At 44.3% G+C, this 21,064-nt stretch overlaps 1 protein-coding gene across 4 annotated transcripts in view; it reads left to right on the top strand.

The window, feature by feature from the left end:
* Positions 1-20,096, top strand: part of Shq1 (SHQ1, H/ACA ribonucleoprotein assembly factor) — a 92,481-nt gene extending 72,385 nt beyond the window's left edge. For all 4 annotated transcript variants that reach the window (NM_001134713.1, XM_087656807.1, XM_087656805.1 and 1 more), the window contains one exon: positions 19,132-20,096. In NM_001134713.1, coding sequence (NP_001128185.1) covers positions 19,132-19,756 — 625 coding nt within the window. In that variant the 3' untranslated portion in view covers positions 19,757-20,096. The remainder of the gene's footprint in view (positions 1-19,131) is intronic.
* The last annotated feature ends 968 nt before the right edge of the window (positions 20,097-21,064 follow it).

Genomic DNA, 21,064 nt, shown 5'->3' with positions numbered 1-21,064 from the left:
CCTGCTCCTTTGCTAAATGTGTTTATAAATCTAAGAACTTTCTGGTGAAGTTTATAGGTTCTTTTAATTATATGTTCATATATCGTCAGACAGATAAATTAACCCCTTCCTTCCCTGTTTGTGTACCTTTTGTTTCCTTCTCGTGTCTTCCTGCAATAGCTAAGACTTTAAACACTAATACTGATTATGAGTGGAAATCTTAGGCACCATAGTTTATTCCAGACAGTAGGGAAATGCTCTTGGTTTTTCCCTACTTAGCATGACATGGGCTGCGGGTGTATTGTATTAGCCTTTATTTCACTGAGCTGTGTTCCATCTATTTCCAGTTTGTTCAGGGATTTTAAATCATGAAAAACAATGTTGAATTTTGTTGATGTCCTTTTGTGAGTAATCGAGATGCCTATGTAGCTTCTTTCCTTAAATCTGTTTATATGCTGAATTGTGTATGTTGAAGCAACTTTGCATTCTGGAAGTAATACCAGTCATGATGTCTGATCTTTTTAATGTGTTCTTGAATTCAGTTTGCACTGGTTTTATTGAGAATGTTTGCATCTATGTTCACTGGGAAGTTGGTCTATAGTTTTCTACTTTTTCCATGTCTAGTTTTGGTGTCAGTGTAATGCTGGCTTTATAAACTGCTGTTAATAGTGTCTCTTCATTCTATTTTCTGGAACAGTTTAGGGAACTTGGCGTTGCTCTTTTTAAAGGTTCAGCAAACATCACCGGTGAATTCACTTGGGCCTGGACTCTACGTTGTTGAAGGCTTTTTATTACTGCTCCAGTCTTCTTGAATGTTATGGGTCTGTCTGTTTGTATCTTCATAATTTTGTTAGGTCATATATACCTAGGAGATTACTCATTTATTCTAAACTTAGCAGATTTTGGACCATAAATTTTCAAACTACTGTCTGATGACTTTCTGTGTTTTATTGGAATCTGTAAAAACCACTTCCTCCATCTCTAGTTTTAGCTTTTTTCTTTCTGTGGGTTTGTTTGGCTAGAGGGTTATCAGTCACACTTGCTTTACTTTAGTTTTGTTTTGTTTTTCCAAAGAAGTGACTCTTTGTTTGATCTGTATGTCTGTTTACTCTGCTCTGTTCATTTCTGCCCACTCTGTTGCTCCTGGCCGTCGGCTGCTTTGGGGTTTATTGATCATGTTTTCTGTGACTTTGTGGTGACAGGAATCCTCAGACTACTTGAGGTCTTTCTGTTTCGTTTAAAATAAGCTTTTATAACTAGAAACTTTCCTCTTAAAAATGCCCTGCCTGGCCAGGCCTGATGAGGATTGCTGATTTCAGGGTCTACAGAGGGGGTTCCAGCACAGCCAGGTCCAGATCTACACAGAGAAACCTGTCTCTAAAAACGAGGAGGTTCTTGCTTGTGCACGGAAGGCTCTGGGAGGCTCTGCTCACGTTTTCACTTGCTTCCGGAATGTTTTGATCCACGGTCATTCGGGGCTGTGTTGTTCAGTCACCACGTGTTTGTGTGCGTTTTGAAGATTTTCCTGCCATTTGGTTTGTAGTTTCACTGCACTGTGATCTGATAAGATGTGTTTGTCCTGATTCTTTTGTGTTTCTTAAGACTTGATTCGTGGCCTGGAATGTAGTCTGTTGTTAGAAAGCTTGGCTGCTGAGAAGAATAGGGATTCTGTTTCCTTTGGTTGGAACGTTTTGTAGATATGACCTATGTTGACCTATGTTGCAGTTGGACTCTGAGGTTTCCTTACCTCTTTTTTCAATTGGATGACCTATTCAGAGATTAGAGTGAGATATCAAATCACCCACTAGTATTCTGTTAGAACCTATCTGACCTGTGTCCGTTACTGTTTGTTTTATGAAATAGCTTCCCTTAATAATGTGAGGTGGCCTTCTTCACATCTTCTGAATAATTTTGGTTTAAAATCTATTCTGTCAGATATAAGAATAGCCATGCCAACTTCTAAAATTATTACCATTCACTTGATAGGTTGTTTTCCATTCGCTCAGTTTGTATGTGTCTTTACCTATTAGATGGTTTCTAGGAGGCAATAAAAGGGTGTGCCTAGCATTTTAACCTACTCAGAAGGTTTCTGTCTCTTTGTTGGTGGGTTGAGGTCATTCCCATTTAAGGTTATTATCAAAAGATGTTAATAATTTCTATAATTTTGATGTTTTTTTCTGGTTGGAGTACTGTTTGTTCTTTGCTTTCACACTATTAATATCAGGTGTTTGGCCAGCTGTGTTGGGCGTAAGAGATTCCTTCCAGCCTTTTCTTTTCTTTTTTTTTTTTTTTTGTATAAACAACCAATTTATTCTTCATTTTTATAAAACTGAGAAAATATACATTCTTTTGAAATATTTCACAAAAATATACTTTCATGTCAACCAGATCTATTGTAATCAATTTAATTTACCATATAATATTCCTTTCTAGGACCATACTTCATGTTAAAGAATATTCAATTTTTTCTCTATTACAAACATAGAATTGGTTTATACATTAGTACTATTATTTTTGTAGGAGTCATTTAGTCCTGTTAGCACAGAGACTAGAATGCCTGAGGGATAGAGGGGGCTGGGTAGAGAACCATGTTCTAAAATAACACCATTCATACGATGCTTTGTGTGTGTTCGAGACAGAGTTATCCATAGCCTAGGCTGGCCTAGAACCTGCTACTTGCAAGGACCACTCAGAACTCCCGATCCTTCTGCCCCATGTGAATGCTGGGTGCATTAGTGTGTACCACCGATTACTCTGTTATCTGCACGTCTGTGCTGGATACATGGCAAGCAGAAGCCCGTTATTGTGCTTCCTTCTCACAGTAGCTGGCTTAGCCCACCTTCTAATGGTGCCATGGAAATTATGCCTGAGATTTCTGGGGGCAGGTCGGCACATGGACACAGTAGACTGCCGAGTGGCACCGATGGGGGCAGCAGTATACTGTTTCATTAGCCTCAGTTTCCTTTCTCTGTCTCCCCAGCACAGATGGGCCAGACTCCTTGCAACAGTGTTCTGCTAAGGGTCACACATAGATGCATTTCTCTGCAGAGCAGCAGAAGCAGTCGCCGCCAGCCTGGGTCTGGGGAACGCCTTCTAGCCTTTTCTTTGTTCAGCCATTCCTTTCCTGAAATGTTTTGTTCCCTCTGGTCTTATGATTGAGACCGTCTTTCTCTCCCCTCTGTATAATATTCCTGTGATTTTTGCAGTGCTGGTTTGGTGGTCATGAACTGCCTTAGGTTGTGCTTGCCTTGAAATGCCCTTATTTTTCTTTTAATTTAAAAAAAAAGCTTTGCTGGATATAACGCGCGGCCAGCAGTTATATACTGTCAGGTCTTGAAATATATCATTCCATGCTGTCCTGGCTTCAAGAGTTGCTGACCAGAGATCTGCTATTCCTGTCTTCGCTGGCGAGTTGGCATTTTCCCCTTCCCACTTTGAATATTGTTTTTGCTTTGCCTCTCTTCAAACTGGCTATAATGTGAAAGGGGTCTTCTCTGGTCACACATATGTGGGGTTCTTAATGCTTCTTATCCAGATATCTGTTTTTAGATTTGTGGAATTTTGCACTTTAATTATTGAATGGGGTCTCCACCTTCAGTGTTTATCTCAGCTCCTTCTTCTCATGGAGTCTTAAGTTTCCACTCGATCTGGAGTTCCTGGACATGATTGTGCACTTTGCTCTTGCCGGCATTCGAATGCAGTGTTTACTTGGCTTACTCCTTCCCTGGCCTTATCATCCTGTTCCGTTCAGTCTGTTGATGTTTTCCACTGTGCATCTTATTTGGTTCATTTTACTGAATTCATTTCTAACACTTTGTTTCTGTTTCTTTGCTGAATTTTCCTACCCTGTTGCTGATGTTTTTATCTGAATTGTTGTTATTCTGATCCTTTATGCTGACTTTTCCTCTGTGTTACTGGTTTTCCTCTGGGACCTGGAGGACTTCATCTGTTGTCTGTATTCTCTTTGGCTTTTGAAATCTTCATTTGGCCTTTGCCTGGTGTCTGTCTCCAGTATGTGGAGAGTCCCTACCTCTCAGGATCATGTGGCCTTGCTTTCCGGTCCTTGCATTGCTGTGTGCATGTGCCTTGCACATCTGGTCTCAGTCACTTCCGCACTGTGAGAGGGGATCTTCTCGTTGAGCAGCCTGCTCTCAAAGGTTCACTCTCCAGCACTGCTCAACATAGGAGAAGCAAACTGCTGTATCAGCAGCAGCAACATCAAACCATCCAAGATAAATCTGCTCAGGTAAATTATAACCCCAGAAATGCATCTCCAGTGACCATAGAACTGAAAATGGCCATACCTATTATAGAATGTGCTGTGAAATAAAGGATTACTTATGTATGAAAATAGTAAGTGAATGAGATATAGAAAGTAGGCCAGGAAGGCTAAGTGTGGTGGCTGACACCTTTAATCCCAGCACGGAGATAGATGCAGGAGGATGGATCTCTATGAATTGAGGCCTGCCTGGTCTACATAACAAGTGCCAGGCCAGCCAGGGTTACATAGTGAGACTTTGTCTTTAGGAAAGAGACTAGGAAGGGGCTGAGAAAGAGGAGATGCAAAATTAAGTAGATCAAAGGAAAGGAGGGGTGTGAAGATGAATGATATACAAAGGAAGAGAAAAGAGCAAGAGATGGAGGGAGTGGGTACCCAAAGAAGATTCACAGTGCGGGAGTTCAGAAACAAAATTAGGTAAGTTTAAGAAAGGGAATAAAATACCATTAGAGAAAGTAATTTTGATAAGCTGATAAGGTAAAGATACTACTAAATATAAAGAAGGCAGAGCGTAGGGAAGAAACCAGAGAAAGGAAAAGTACTTCTGTAAATGAAAAAGGGGTTAGAGGACTATATGAAAGGGGATAACACACAGGATCTCTTTTAGAATACAGTATAGCAAAAACTCTCCTAATTAAGAAAAAGAAACCTGAGGGCGGGAGTGCTATATTGGAGCTTCTTTCTGACCCCTCAAAACTTGGAGCCTCTGGCTGTGCAGAGTAGGCGGGGTCAGCTGATCCCATGGGTCTCATTTTCCTTTGGGTTAGCTGTTGCCCAGTGTCTGCTGTCCACCACAGCCGTCTTCACAGTTACTGTTCCCCTTCTCTCTGGTATGAATAAGAATGGCCCTTACATGCTCAGGAGTTTGAACACTGATCCCCACTTGGTATGGGTAGATACGGGAGGTATAGTCTTGTTGAAGGAAGTGTTACTGAGATGAGCTTCAAGATTTTAAAGCCATGCTCCATTCCCAGTTCAATCTCTGCTTTCTGCTTATATTTGGAAACATGAGCCCCTCAGCTCCCAACTTCCAACTCCACCTTTCCTGCCTACTGCCTGCCGCCATGCTAGCCCCAGCCTTCTGAGATCATAAGCCAGAAGTAAACTTTTTCTTTTATAAATTGGCTTGATCAGGGTGTATAAAACAATAATAAAATAGCAATGGTAAGTGACCAGTATACCTTATTTGTGTATTAGGACCTCTGTCATGTTTAGCTTTGCCTTATGCAGTCTAGGAAGATGTTCTCATTCTCCAAGGCTCCCCAGGTCATCACCCCTAATGTTTTAGCAGAGTGGGTCTCCCAAACCAAGTGTACTGAACACATGAGAAGAAGAATTGAGATCACAAGAGGCAGAGGTCAGTGGTGGCAGTGGAGAAATGACACTGTGGGTATAGTGTTTGGAACTGTGGAGTTCTTGGGCTGTGTTACAGTGAAGTACTGTGTCCTAAATGACATCTCCCACTGGCCTCAGCCTCAGACCACCAGGCTGAATTATCATTCTTTGTGATGTCTCTCTCGTCTTGAATCTTCTGCTACCTGCACCTTTGGGTCTGTTCTCCACAGCTGCTTCCCTGAAACAGACTGTGAATGTTCTCTACTCTCCGGCTCCCAGGGAAATTCAAGTTTTAACAACACATTCTTTTTCATGGTGGTGCCTGGCTGCTACCCTCAAAGTCATATGAACATGAAGGAATAGGATTCTCCCTGCTGCTAACCTGTCCACTGAAGAATCACTGTGTCATCAAAACCTGTATGCTGGCTCTACACAAACTGGAGTTCTCTGGAAAGAAGGAGCTTCAATTGAGACAATACCTCCAGAAGATCCAGATAGAGAGTATTTTCTTAGTGATTGATGGAGGAGGGTTCAGCCTATTGTGGACAAAACGAGCAAGCCAAGAGGAACAAGCCAGCAAACAGCACTCCTCTGTGGCCTCTCCATCAGTTCTTGCCTTCAGGTTCCTGCCCTGTCTGAGTTCCTGTCCTGATTTCCTTCAGTGATGGTCTAGCATGTGGAAGTATAACTAAGTAAACCCTTTCCTTCTGAGTTGCTTTTGCTCATGGTGTTTCATCGTGGCCATAGGAACCCTAACTAGGACAATCTGCAACTGGACATGAGACTTGGGGGTGCTGTGAGTTTGTCCTGTGGCCACACTGCCTGGCTTTACCTCTAGAAGCAGCAGCTGAGTCTTCTCCCTGCTCCAGGCAGCAGCTCCCAAGGTCCCACTGGGCTTGCGTGTCCCTGCCTTGCCCATCCATTCCTGCTCCTGTCCAGCATCACTTCACTTCCTCCATCACAGTCTCAGGAGGTTCCCCCGCCCCCATTTCTCTTTGGGATAAGATTAGTTTCCTCTCGTCTGTGACTCTTGACTTGCCCTCACAGAGGCAGCCTCTGCTCTTCGTCTTACCTGGAAATCTCATTTTAATCTTGGATTCAGTTTCAACAGATTCTAACTCTCTGTTTCCTAGGATTTTCAAGTTTTCTGGCATACAGCTATTTTACCTTTTCCGCTGTCTGAGATGTCTGGTTTTGCACTCAGGATGCCCGTATTTGCTCTCAGATGTTCTGCTTGCTCATAAGATCCACTTGGAGATGGAGGGGGTATTTGCCTCATTGATGGCTGCTTTTCTAGTTGATCTTGTCTATTTTTGATTGTCTTTTATATGATTGCTTTCAGCCTTTATCTGTGTCATTCTGGGATTTACTCTGCTTTATTTTCCTCCTTGGCCTCTAATATTAACACTTATTAACCAGTTATCAATTACATAAAGCCTTGCTTTAGTTAAGACTGTGTTTCCTCCCAACTTTCTGTCTTACAGTTATCTCATAGGTTTTAAAATCACTGAATTTTCATTATTATTCAATTCTAAGTATTTGCTGGTTTTATTCATACACTATGTTTGGTTCTCTCTTCCAAACTTACTTTTAGAATATTGTGTTTTCTGTTAACTTTGTGAACAAAGTTCTGTTCCTGTCAAAGAGCTGTGCTATTCTTTGGAAATTGGTTAAGATTAGTTTTATATCTAGCATATAGTCAGTTTTTGTAAATTTTCAGCTTTATTCAAAGCAGTGTTTATTTCCCGGTTGTTAGCTGCTGTGCTCTGTGTGTCTTAACATGCAAGTGAGCTAGCTTGGCAGTTGGATGCTTTGCTTTCTTTTGTCTTTACTGATTTGACTGTTGCCTCTGTCGGTTTGGAATTGGAAAAGGTGTGCGGAACGTCCTACTGTGTTGGCAGTCTTGTCTGTTTTCCTTACACTTGTCAGACTTTATGTAGAGATGCGTTGCTGGTGATAATAGTTTATAATTGTTACATCTCAGTGTTCATCATCTTGCAATCTTTGTATCACTAATAGTAGCTTTTGCCTCACTGTTTTGTCTGCTAATAGTGTGGCTGACTCAGCTCTATTTTTCTTCTTGTTTTTGAGGCCAATTCTTGCTATGTAGCCCAAGCTGGCTTTGAACTTGTAATGCTCCTGCCTTAGCCTCCCTGGTGCTGGGATTATAAGTATGTGCATCATGCCCCATTCCAGTTCTTTTAATTACTGTTTGGATGATTGATTTTTCTTTTGTTTTTAATGGATTTACTTTTTGTGAACTGTACTAAATTCAAATATCCTTACAAAACCTTGCCTTTTGTGTATGTGAACATTATACTTGGAGCATATGATGTCAAGCTGAAATCCATTAATAACTTGGGACTGTTTAGATGCTCTGGTCTTTGGTCCTCGTTAAGTAGGTTATGGTGTTTGGCTCATCTCAGTCATGTTTTCCTGTCTTTGATTCCCAGCTCCATAGTGAATCAATCAATCACTAAGTCCTGTCAGTTCTTCCTGTCCTCTCTTTCACGTAAATCCCTCCTTTAAGTCCCTATGCCTTTCCTCTAATCCAAGTCTATATTTCTTGTTTCCTGCCAGTGTCATAGGTGGGTCCTGTTGTAAATGACTCTGGAAATCCACCAGTCACTGTTTGTAGAGCTCTCCTGTATTCTAGTGCAAGATCAGTCATTGGAAGACTGAAGACTTAGACGAGAGTTTCTTGTTTGAAGGAGTTAAAATGAACCTTCTGTTTTACTTAAGATGTGAATGGAATATTGAGTGAGGAAAGCTGAGATTGGAGCTGGACTACCTTCTGCCATGCTAAATTCAGTCTCTCCAGTCAGGACAAATGTGAGTCCTGTCAGCTTTACAGTCACAGCCCCCATGCTCCAGTCTTGCCTATCAGGAGACCATATGAGATTGTCCCTTGTAGAGTTCCTGGCTTTAGGCTAGCCCCTTGTGACTTCCAACAGCTCCTGGGAGGTCACCACTTCTGCTCCTGTTTTCTTTGTCTCTCTGAAAGCCCAACATGACAGGCGTCTTTGCTGTTTTCCTCATGGATACAAGGCCACATGTCATCGTGTCATTCTGGTTCCCTTCCAGCTGTGTCATGTAACATCTTTGTCGTCACTTCTTCTCTATCCCAGCCCCCCCCCCCATGACAACTGTGGTCTTATAGTAGTTTCTAGCTACGTTTCCCTTTCCTTCTCATCCTTAGTTGATTCATCAAACCAAGACCCAAGTCAGAGCGGCAGAAGCATACTCCGCCTCCTAAGACTTGTGAGCTACAGTCAGGCCCAGGCCCAGGCCCAGCACAGGATAGTGGAGACAGTCATTCAGAGACACGCAGTCGGCCTGGTCCACGCTCTTAGTGAAAGAGCGTCTTGAAGAGAGAGCTGAGGAGAGAGCGCAGCAAGGGAAGGGGAGGTGGGCCAGGCAGGGCATCACCTGTAGCACATCATGAAAGGTCAGGCAGTCCTGCAAGGTGTACAGAAGGGTGTTTGAAGTGTCCGTCCTGCCATGGCACACAGAAAATGGCAGGGAGGTGAGGAGAAGAGCTAAGTAAATGTACAAGTTGCGAGCTAATTGTCTTGGGTCACATTTGGTGGTTCTCGCTATGTTTTTTAGAAACTTTAAATTGGTTTTATCACTTAAAAATTGGAAGATTTTGTGTGAAAGTCAGATTTATAACTGCTCTTGAATCATGGCATTCTGGCAGTTGCTGGCCCATCCTCACATGGTAGCAGTTGGCTGGATCGGGGGCCAGCTGTCTGTATTATGTGGGACAAGTGCTTTCCATCCTGCCCACACTCCACCTGCCCACAGGACTCCATCTGTTTATTTTCTGTGGGCCACAGTTTGTGGCTTTGGCCTGTGGGTCAGAGCTCTGACACTGGAAATGGCTTCCTGTGATTGGGCAAGCCTCTGGCACTTCTGAATTGTCAGGGCCTACCAAATCCTGGGCACTTGGTCCTGTGGCACCTGGTTGGCAGCAGTGGCCACATTAGAATGACATGGGGTTTGGAAGCCACACTAGGATTCTAGAGGGCTTAGGGGAACCAGACTGAGGTTGTACCAGCCGGCCTGGTGGTTCATTTTGAGCTGCGTTGTTACGGCACAGTTTGGCTGCTCATTAGCCTCAAAGAGGCTGTGCACAGTTTAGGGAACAACCCGAATGTATGTGTCCTAGGAAAAACTGCTGCTTGTCATTGTTCGGTGTCCCTAGCCAAACATGGAGAGGCTCCATTGCAGTTTGATTCTTTGAATGCACACTGAACAATAAGAACAACAACAGCAACAAAAGCACAACCTCACACAGCAGGACAGCAACATGAGCAAGATCACTGCCAGGCTCCCAGCCCTGTGTGCTTTAGCAAAAGCCAGTAAAACGTGGTTGCCTTTGAATGGTGCTATGATCTTTCATCCTGGCTGCTGACGACAGCTTGCCTCTGCATTTAGCCTGTGTTCTTGTGTTGTTTATTTATTTATTTCCCTTTCTTGCACTTGGTATTCCTCCAGGCACTATCTGAATGTACCTCGCCGTTGGGAGCACTAGGCAAGAAGAAAGTCCTGTTGCCTCTCCCTCAGGCTCAGGCTTAGGAAAATCAAAGCCAAGCGAGGCAGCTCCTCCTGCCTGCAGCAGGGTCAGCAGTGTAATGTTTTGCCTGTCAGCTTATCGCAGCTGATTTCTTGTGGTTTTGAGCAAGGGAGTGGGAGAGCTGTGTGGTTGCTGCCTTTTGAAGCAGGTAGGGCCTGCAGCTGTGATCAAAGTGGAGCTCTGTGCTCCCTGTCAACCAACCACATTCCCTACCTCTTTGTAAACTGCTCCGTGTGGGGCTAGCTTTCTCAATGGAGTGAGATGACACCAAGAGAAAACCCACCTGGACTCTCAGACAAGGCATAAAAAGGGAACCGCACTTGGACCCCTCCCTTCTCCTTTGGAACAGCAAGCTGTTTGGAAAGCATCGTTTGAGTCAACCGCAGCCAGCTTTAGCATCCAGTTCCTGTAGAAACACGCACTACTAAGCTGCCATTGGGTTCAGCTCTGAGCATCTCACTGTGGCGGTTTTCAGTTGTGTGCTGTGCAAACCTGCCTTAGTGAAATAACACCTCAGCCACTCTCGTTCGTTTAGCAGTCAGGGATTTTTATGGGTACCAATTTGAGTCTGACAGGGACATGTTAGCCATTCTCTGGTTCTAATAATGCAAGGATCCTTCGTTTGTAACTCTCGAAGAATAAGTGAACACCGGGTTTGATGAAATGCCCAGCCATCCAGTGGGGCTTTCATCAGTGGTCACATGATCACTATTACAGTGTGGGATAGCTCCCAACCTCAGAACCGTTTTAGATAATTTACATGCCCTGTTGACAGGGTCTGGGACTGTGCACATTTAAAAGTAGCATCTGTTTTTAGAGTTGGCTTTTGCTGCCCCTCACAGACCTCTGCCAGTGCCACACAAGTTAGTTATGGAGTGATACATTCCAGTGCCCTTAAGTAGTTTTATCTAGTGTCAAAATCTGGAAACCCACCACGCTTGCTTTCACAGAAGGTAGAGCCAACGTTTAGTCAAATTTAGGGACTTAACTGTTGAGACTTTACCTTGAAGTGGGTTTGTTTGTTTGTTTGTTTGTTTGTTTGTTTGTTTTTCTAGAAGGTACGTGCCTGAGTGGTTATATCGTCTGGCTGGTGTAAGCACAATCAGTGACATACTCTGGTGTAGCTCCTGGGGGATTCTAGAGAATATACGAGTGCCAAGAACGGGGGAGCTTAAAAACAAAACCAAGGGGCCGGCAAGGTGGCTCAGTGGTTAAGAGCTTCTGGCCTCTGTGGGCATCAGGCTCACAAGTGACAAGAGACTTCATACACATAAAATATAAATTAAAACTTCATTTAAAAAAACAAGCAAACAATCTGAGTGCTTCATTATAAATATATAAAAGAATATGTTTGAGTCTGTGTGTCCAGATAGGAGTACATCAGCAGGCACCCTGGTAGATATGAATCAAGTAATCCCTTGAATTTCCGAATTTATTTGGAAAGAAAACAAATCTAACTCGAATGTCTAGAGCAACTATTATTTCTCAAAGGTGTATAATAGACCAGGCTCTTGTAAGGAAAACACCAGAGATGTGTGAGAGTGTGTGAGCAGTCAGGCAGCAGTCGGGCAGTGGCACAAAGATTGGGGACTTAGTAGCGTGGTCTTGCTTTGTGAGATGGCTTATCATCTGTGCCCTTGGGGGTGCTGTCTGGTCTCAGGAGGTAGTGCTGTAGGTAAAATGCTTGCCTTGGAAGCGTGAGGACCCGAGTTGGATCCCCAGGACCCTTATAAACATAGCTGAGGGCCGGCTATGACACGTGCTTGTAATTCCAGTGCTGAGGAGGAAGAGACAGCTTGTGAGCTAACCAGCCTAGACTGTTTGGAAAGTTCCAGGCCAGTGAGAGACGCTGTCTCAGAAACGAAAACACGGGGGTGGAAAGGTGGCTCAGCAGCCAAGGGACTACTGTTCCCAGCAGCCACTTGGTGTCTCACAACCATTCAAACTCCAGTACCAGGGGATCTGACACCCTCCTCTGACCTCTGTGAACATCAGATGTTCAGGTGCTGCACAGACAGACACACAGACAGAACACATAAAACCTTTTTTAAAAAAATGTTTTTAAGTAAAACAAGATGCATAAAACTGAGGAATGACAACCAAGATTTTCTGATCTCTGCACATGAGTCTAGGTGCACACACACACACACACACACACACACACACACACGTTCATAATCATACACAAGCCACACACACACAAGAAAACACCTGTTTTTGAGAAAGCATTTTTTCTGTAGTACACAAATTTAATGATATTATTCACTTTGGCTATCCATTTGTACAAATGAGATAGTAATTCCTAATGACCCGTATTTAGATTTTTTTGTTGGCTAAGAGGACTATATGAAGCGGTATTAAAGTTTAAAAAAATGTTTTAGTTCAGAAAATACTGAAGTGGCTTTGTAGGTCAAGAGTCTTGGGGCAGATGCCTTCAGACATCTAAATTGGCCGTCACAGTGCTGTAAGTGACACTTGGGATATGCAAGTTACAAGCCGTGCACTTGCACAGAGAAAACGCCTTCCAGAGATTCTGCACATGTGCTACAGTATAAAGGTTTGAGGTGGCTTTTCTTTTAAAGACCTTTGAGATAAGGAGCATAGAAGTAGAGGTCTGACACTTGTATGTGAGCAGGGAGGCTGCATCTAGGACTCTGGCTCCAGCCCTCCTCCTACAGCTGCCTCCGGAAGCTACAGCTTCTCCTTCAGGACTCCTAGTAAGAAGGTGTTGGTGAGAGTGGAGTTGGGCTATTTTAAGTTAATTTTTATTGAAGTCTGTGCAGACTCTTTGGCTTTTTAACAGAGTAAAACTTTACATGCCACTGTCCCAATTCTAAAACTTGACTGAGAAGCACCCTCAGTCTTGACTGAGAAGCTGTCCCAGCACCACCCTTTCTGTGTCTACATTGCCGCTGCTTCTCACAGACTTGGTTTGGCCTGGTTTTGAATTTTCTGTAACTGAGAAAATGAATAATGAAGCTGCTATTTTGTGAGTGACTCTCTTTGGTCAAAATTATTTTGAGAGTATTCTATTCGGACTCTCAACACCAGCCTGTACCGATCTTCTTAGAGCACCTTAAAAAACAGCTTACAACACAGCATGGCAGCCTTAACCCTGCACAGGACACAGCTATCAGAGGAGCTGGCCAGCCTTTTGTGATGTGGGGGATACTGGGGAGAGTTGGTTGTAGCATGCAGTGAACGGAGCCTGTGAAATCATTGAATTCGAGCCTCCGGGTGAGGATGTCACCATATCTTTGTAGGTCAGGGTTCAACCTCCAGTACTCTCCTGATGGCTTCTCCATCGTCAGTTACCACTTTTTTAGGAACTGATTTCAGACACACACCATTAAGTACTTTAAGCTCCATTCGTTACATACAACGTGAGGCACTTTCAGAATTGTTCAAGTCTGGCTTACCACATGCTGTGCTTCATGGAGCCACGAGGTAGCTGCAGAGAGGACAGGGAGCTGAAGAGCTCTGTCTCCTCTGTAGATATGGAGGACCCTTTCTACACATCCCTTTCCAGCCTACAAAGATAGGTGGGTTTTGTTTTTGTTTTTAACTTGACCAGATATTTGGTTTTACTCATAATTATTAACTTATTTTCTGCTTGCTGCCAGAAATTGTTTTTAATCAGTCCGCCTTCCTCTCTGCCCCTCCCCCTCTCTGCCGCCCAGTGCCCTTTCCTGAGATTCCTCACAGGCAGCCTGGAGAGGTTTGCTTACTGGGGACTGCTGTGAGGACTGAATGGATTAATGAGGCATATCACTATGAACAGAGCCTACCCCAGCATAGGACCCAGGAAGTAAACAATCCTGTAACCTATGCAGAAAGAATCTTTGTCCCTTAACATTGGCCCTGGATATGGTCCAGGCCACGTTAGACCTGCTTTCTGATCTAGCCATGTCGATGAAACACTTGATTCCTCTTCCCCTCTTCTTGAATCTCGAGTGTGTGTGTGTGTGTGTGTGTGTGTGTGTGTGTGTGTGTGCACTGAGCTAATGAACACTCATTCATTCATTCATTCATTATCAGAGTCTTAGAGACTCCACCAGGTGGTGGTGGCCCGCGCCTTTAATCCCAACACTTGAGAGGCAGAGGTGGGTGGTCTCTGTAATATAAGGCCAGTATGGTCTACAGAGCTAGCTCCAGGACGGCCAAGGCTACACGGGGAAACCCTGTCCTGAAAACCAAACAAAAAAATAATAAAGGAAGGAAATAAAAATCCAGCAGATGCTTGTAAAGTTACCCTGAGAGCACTCACTAAAGCACTTAAGGGGTTACTGTTGTTACGCTGCTGTATACCGGAGACTCTGTGTGTCATGTGTAGACCTGTGGTTACTTTCTAAGGCCTTCCTATACCTTATCACATTCCAAGAAGACGAAAGTTCTTTTCTGCCAGTGCCTCGGAGAGTGGCTCCTGTCATGTCCGTAGAGAAAGGTTTGATCTGGCTTAAGGCTTTAGTTGGTTTTCCTAAGCTCATAATAGAAATCAAGTAGAGGTGTCTTCATAGTACTAAAATGTGTGTACATAGGGGTCCCACCCTGACATGGGTGTGTGGAGGCCAAAGGTAGAGTTCAGGTAGACTTGCTGACCAGTAAGTCTTCAACTATTTCTGCCTCCTGCAAGGGTTACAGGTGCTTACTGATGCATCCAGAATGTTTTCTTTAATTTTTAAAAATAAATTTATTTATTTATTTATTTATTTATTATTTATTTATTATTTTTGTTAAGTGTGGAGATGAAAAGCTAGCCTGACTTTTTACATGAGGTCTGGAGCTGTGAATTCAGGTCATCGGGCCTGTACTGTAAGCACTTTACCTGCTCACCACTCTCCAAGCCAAGATTTAGGGTCTCTTTTGTAAGATTTATTTACTTATTGTAGCTACAGTCTCCTATGTGCATGTATGCCTGCATGCCAGAAGAGGGCACCAGATCTTATTATAGATGGATGTGAGCAGGCACCTTGTGGTTGCTGGGAATTGACCTCAGGTTCTCTGGAAGAGCAGCCAGTGCTCTTAACCTCTGAGCCTTCTCTCCAACCTACACTTCCACTTTTTAATGTGGGTACTGGGAAGCCAAATTCAGGTGTTTATGCAGCAAGCACTTTACCCACTGAGCTGTCTTCTTAGCCCCACATTGAAACTTTTTACTGTATTTCTCACACATTAAATAATTTCAGTTATGGCCACAACATAAGCAGTTGAAAGAGTAAGAGGGAGATCCCCACTCCCTGGGAACCGTGGGAGTCCTGCCCAGTGGCAGCTCTCTTACCATGGCAGTCACAGGTATTCAAGCAAAGGAGCTCACCAGAGCCTCGGTTGTAAGTGGTAGGCTGAGGTAGAACCATTCTGTAGGACTGAACTCTCAGTGAGTGTGTCTGTTAACAGACATCTGAGTGTCCTGCAGGAAGTCCTGCTCAGCTATTCAACCTTTGAGCTTCCGTATGTGGAAAGTTAACGGAGAGAAGCAGTGATGGTTGCCCTGTGATGGTGGCGGTTAACCTCAGATGCTGCATCTACAAGCCACAGAGCTCCTGCACTTCCAGCCATGCCAGAAGCTAAGGGGAGCAGTGGGGCCACCCTGCCCTGTCAACACCTTCACTCCCCATCCGCAGCCTCCAGGCCTGTGAAAGAACCACTAGTCTATAGTGCTGACTAGGGCAGCTCCAGAGTGGGAAGTCAGGAGAACTGCTAGTCCACAGTCCACAAGGCTCTCACTGTCACGCCACAGAGCACCTTCAGATAGACTTGGACGCTGAACTGAAAGCTGACATGGTTTAAACAACTTGTACTTGGGGCTGGAGAGCTCAGCAGGTTCAATTCCCAGTACCCACGCTGGCACCTCACTCATGTCCGTAGCTCCAGTTCCCTCACACAGACACGCACAAAGGCAAAACATCGGTGCACTTAAAACAAAAATAATTATAAAACAACGGCCACTTGTCCTCAGCTGGGTTAAAGCTGTAACTCTTTATTCGGAGGGCAGACGTCAGCGTCTGTGGTGCTGCTGCTTCAGACGGCTGCCACTGGGTGTTTGTATTTTATCTCGGAATCTCAGAAGCAAGGTAGGACTTTTGCTGGCAGTGTCTACCTAAAGCCTGTGTAGTATCTTTTAGATCATGCCATAAAAATAGGTTTAGGGCAGGGAGGGACCAGTGAGATGGCTCAGCAGGTAACTGTACTTAGCCCCATGCCTAACACCCGTTTCAGTCCCTGAAATTAGAGAACCAACTCCCTCCAGTTGTCCTCTAAACTCTGCTCGCACACCAAGGCACTTCCACCACCACATACTCTAAGTAAGTAAGTGTAATTTTTAAAAGTAAAGTGGGGGGAGGGGGCGGGGATTCTGTAGAAAGGAATTCTGATGTGGCACTGTCATTAGTGTCCTTTAAAAAATATTATTGCTTGGCTCCAGATTGAAGCTCAGGGGCAGAATCCCTACCCTACAGATGAGGTGTCCTGGCAGAGTTAGCCAGCAGATTGTCATCCTGTGTGCACTGCCTCAGACTGCCTCACTGGAGTCCTGGCCTGCACTAGCAGGAGCTGGCTCTGGTCTCAGACCATCCTGCCCAGAAGGCCTGGGTTTGAGCAGAGGAAATGAAAGCTAGTGGTTTACTATGAAATTTACAGACCTGCCGTGGCAGGAAGTGGTGAGAAGTTGATTGATCACTTAGACACAGCTCTGTAACAGCGCCTCTGCTCTCACTTAGGCCTGAGTCCTGCCCCCTGATACATCGTAGGTTCTTTCTGTCCTTTGGCAATTTGTTAAGAGGGGCTGTGGGTCCTTCTTAACACTCCCTGCCACAAAGCTCAGTCACCAAATGTGAGGTAATTGGGGAGTATCAGTTTAGCTGTGTCAGAGGTGTGTGCTTGTTGCTTTGACGCTTTCACTATAGGTAAGTTTACCTGAACTCATCAGTTAGCAATCTATAACTTAAAATAATCCTCCAAATGGGATGTCCCTGATGTTACAACTGTACAAAGAATGTGCAGTTACATGGTGGGGTTATAGTGGAACAACTAAGAAAAGTCTAGTTCCGGCTGTGACTTAATGTAACACTAGTATGATCCAGTTGTCCAGTCTCTTGAGTCTAACAAATGTGTTCTTAGCATGTGAGATGTCTCCCATTTACACACGTAACTGCAGCCAGGGATGCATGTGTTCACTAAGAATATCAGAAAGTGTCTGGCACGTGGCACGTGTAGGAGTCTGGCTATTCAATGCCCTTGACAAAGCTTTTTTTCTCTTTCTTTCCTGTCTTTTTTTTTTTTTTTTAAGTGTAAACTAGCCAGTTCTGCCTTGGATATGACAAAAAGAATCAAAGACACCAGCTCCCTTAGATGGCTTGGTTTTGGAAGCGGCTTCACCATTACAGAGATGGATTCTAGAACTTACAAGGAACAGCAGATTTGACTGATAGTAATATTCCCATGCTTGAAAGAACAAAATGGCTGCCTAGTCAAAACTTGATTCTTCTCTTCAAATAACTTCCCCATTTTCCTCTTATCTGTGTGAAACAGTTGAGCAATGAGCCCCATTTCCATTTCCCCAATTCTTTCATCTCACAGTATATGCCCATACTATTTTGAAATTTAATCACTTTTTTATTGTTGTTTTTTACATTCTAGCCATTGACCCAACTCCTGGTCCCCCCTCTCCCAGTTCCTCATCCCATTCCCCCTCCCCCTTGCTTCCAAGAGGATGCTATCTCCACCCCCATCCCGGGCATCCCCCTTCCCTGGGTCATCAAGTCTTTCCAAGATTACATGCATCTTCTACTGAGGCCAGACCAGACAGTCCTCTGATTGATGATGATGATGATGATGATGATGATGATGATGATGATGATGATAATAAATCTTAGAGTTCAAAGGTAAATGAACATAAGTTTTTTTTTTAAGTAAAGCACTTTTTCTGGAGAAATACTCATATATATTGTTATAGGCACAGGTGCCATTTCGCTGGCCTGGCTCACCATAACTGCATTTATATAATACCTCATGACAGTGAAGGGCCAGCTGCAGGCCATCCCTTTGCTGAGGCCTGTCTGGAACCCCGTTTACCTTGGCAGGCCTTTTCCCTTCCGTGGCTGGAGATGCCAACTGATGCCCAGGGCTTCCATCATGTTCCTGCTGCCCTTGCCCCCCCTGCTGGTCTGCCCATCCTTGGACGCTGCTCCACATGTCAGTGTGGAAACTCATAGGACACAACTAACTGTTGTGAGGAAGGGGCTCAGACACGTGCCAGCTCCTGCATGGGAAGTGTCATCTTGTTCACCAGTTCTTCTGAAAGGAAGCATATTTGTTTATTTGTTTATTGTGTGTGAACACATGTAGAGGTCAGCAGTCATCTTGGAGGAGTGAGTTCTTGAACTTCAGTGTGTCTAGAAGATGGAGCTCTTGGTGATAGGCACCTTTCTTTCCTCAGCCATCTCACATGCCCCAACATTTGAACATTTCTAAGTAGGTGGTATTGCATTCCTAGTAGATTTAAAAGTTAAATAGTAGGCAACACTAAGTCTCCATCATCTACTCTGTCACTGGTCCATTTTTCTGGTTGGTTATCCTGCCTTAGATTCTGGTTTCTAAAACTTCCTCTGGATTAGGCCCTGATCTGGGATCGAACATATTTTTCTCAACTTAACCTTAGCACTTTGAGCTGGTTTTGATGGGTTGTGGGTTTCTCTTTGCTATGGTTTGACTGTATCAGCTTTCTTTCTGTAGCTCCTATCCTGTGAATGGTAGAATGGCTTTCTGCATTCTAAAGACACAAAGAGAACCAACACTTTCTCCATAGCTGTGTGCCTTTGCTGCTTCTCACACTTGCATCAGTGACCTCCTGGGGTTTGCCCCGGTGTCATGTAAGGGTACCAGCTTTGTGACGGTTTATACTCTGCTGACATCAGACTGATTGATGAGCAAACCTAATTTATCTTCTGATATAATTTTCAAGGTCCAAAAAGTTGGCTGCCCTAACAGAAGCTTTGGAAGCAGTCTCACTCAGTAAGGCCCAGCTGGGATTCGAGCTGCTAGAACTGGAAGCTGCTGCAATTCTTGTCCAGGAGGAAGAAACTGCCGGAAAGACAGCCCAGTGCAGTCCTACAGAGCAGGTTCCACACTCCAGCCCTGAGCCCAGTGACTCAGACAGCACCTCATCATCTGACACAGAAGACTCAGCGTCAGTGCAAGAGGAGCTTGTCGGGACCCAGCCCTCCCTGCTCACTTCTCTGCAAGTCCCCCTTTTGGAAGAGGACAGTGCCCTGACCATCAGAGATAGTGGGCTCTGCAGAAACATGGGCAGTCAGAAATGTGAAGTTCGTCAAGGTCAGCCACTGGCCTCTCCCCGGGCTCCTCTGATAGAGGAGGTTGGAGATAGTGGACTCTGCAGAAACATGGCCAGCCAGGGATGTGAAGTCAGTCAAGAGCAGCCACTGGCCTCTCCCCGGGCTCCTCTGATAGAGGAGGTTGGAGATGAACTGAAGACCATGCTTTGGGTTTCCACACCCAGTGGTGTCAATGCTGGGAGCCACAGGAGTGTACAGGATGCAAAGGAGAGGGATCAGGTGCCCTGTGATTGACTTAAGTGGTAGGCTCATTATGGGGCACTAGGTCAACTATGATCTCATACAGAAGTGGAATTTCTGATTTTGATTGTGTACATTTTCTGTGTGGATACAGGACATTGTTTTTCAGTGAGCTAACATTTGTACTTTTCAAAGTTTTTATTTTGCAACTTGAAAAATATACTTCTAAAGTATTCTTTATAAGGTATAAATAATTAAAAATGAAGACCATAGTTCTACTAGGAAAATCTCTAGACCAGTGATTCTCAACCTTCCTAATGCTGTGACCTTTTAATACAGTTCCTCATGTTGTGGTGACCACCAACTATAAAATTATTTTGTTGCTACTTCATAACTAATTGTCTACTGTTGTGAATTGTAATGTAAATATCTGATATGCAGGATATAGTGTACACTATGAGGAAATACTAACAGGTGAATACACCAGGTGAAATGCTCCCTACAATCAGGATAACAAATTTCTCCATCATCTCCAGCTGTTCTTGGACCATTTGACATCCCTTTTTCTGGGCCAGGTGCCACCCACCCGTGTTCCCTGGTCTGCTGTGTCACAGTCAGAAGCTCACGTTACTTGCATTGTCATAAACTGTAGCATACAGTGCACTCCTGAGCGGGCTCGTTCCACTGCACGTAATTATCATGAGATCGATGTGTGTGCTAATGTGTGCCCAGTCTTTTGTGTTGTCTTCTCAGAGCAGAGACCATTGCTTGGAATAGATTTGCCCATTCACCCACTCATGGACATTTGAGGTGCTCCATTGTTTTGACTGTAGTAAACTGTTGTGAGCACTTGGATACAAGCCTCTGTGCACATTCGCTTCCTTTTCCCTAGGTAAGTAGTGTGCCATGTTGAGTGTGGTAGGGATGTGATTAACGTATACCAGGGCGGCCATTGTTTTCCCTCTTAGCTCAGATGGACCAGTTTACACGAGCAGTGGGTAAGTGGTCCCATTCTCTCCCTCGCCATTGCTTATGCTGCTTGGTGTTTTTTATCTTCTTTTACATTTGCTTATCGAGTTACTCTGTGCTTGAGTGTGTGTGTGTGTCTGTGTGTGTGTGTGTGTGTGTGTGTGTGTGTGTGTGTGTGTGTGTGTAGGTCAGAAGACAACTTTCAGGAGTCAGTTCTTGCCTTTTACCATGCAGATTCCAGGGATTGAACTTGAGTCGTCAGGCTTGGTGTCAAGCCCCCTTACCCACTGAGCCATCTTGCCTGCCCCCCGGTGCTTACCATCCCAGCAGGTGTAGACTTGAAGCTGCTTCTGACTTCAGAGTTCTGTGCTGAGCCTCTTTTCATACCTACTG

This window comes from Rattus norvegicus, chromosome 4 (assembly GCF_021556685.1).
Source record: "Rattus norvegicus strain SHRSP/BbbUtx chromosome 4, alternate assembly SHRSP_T2T, whole genome shotgun sequence".
Taxonomy (NCBI): Eukaryota; Metazoa; Chordata; class Mammalia; order Rodentia; family Muridae; genus Rattus; species Rattus norvegicus.
Note: the sequence above shows the minus strand (reverse complement) of the source record. Positions and strands in the feature narration are given on the sequence as shown.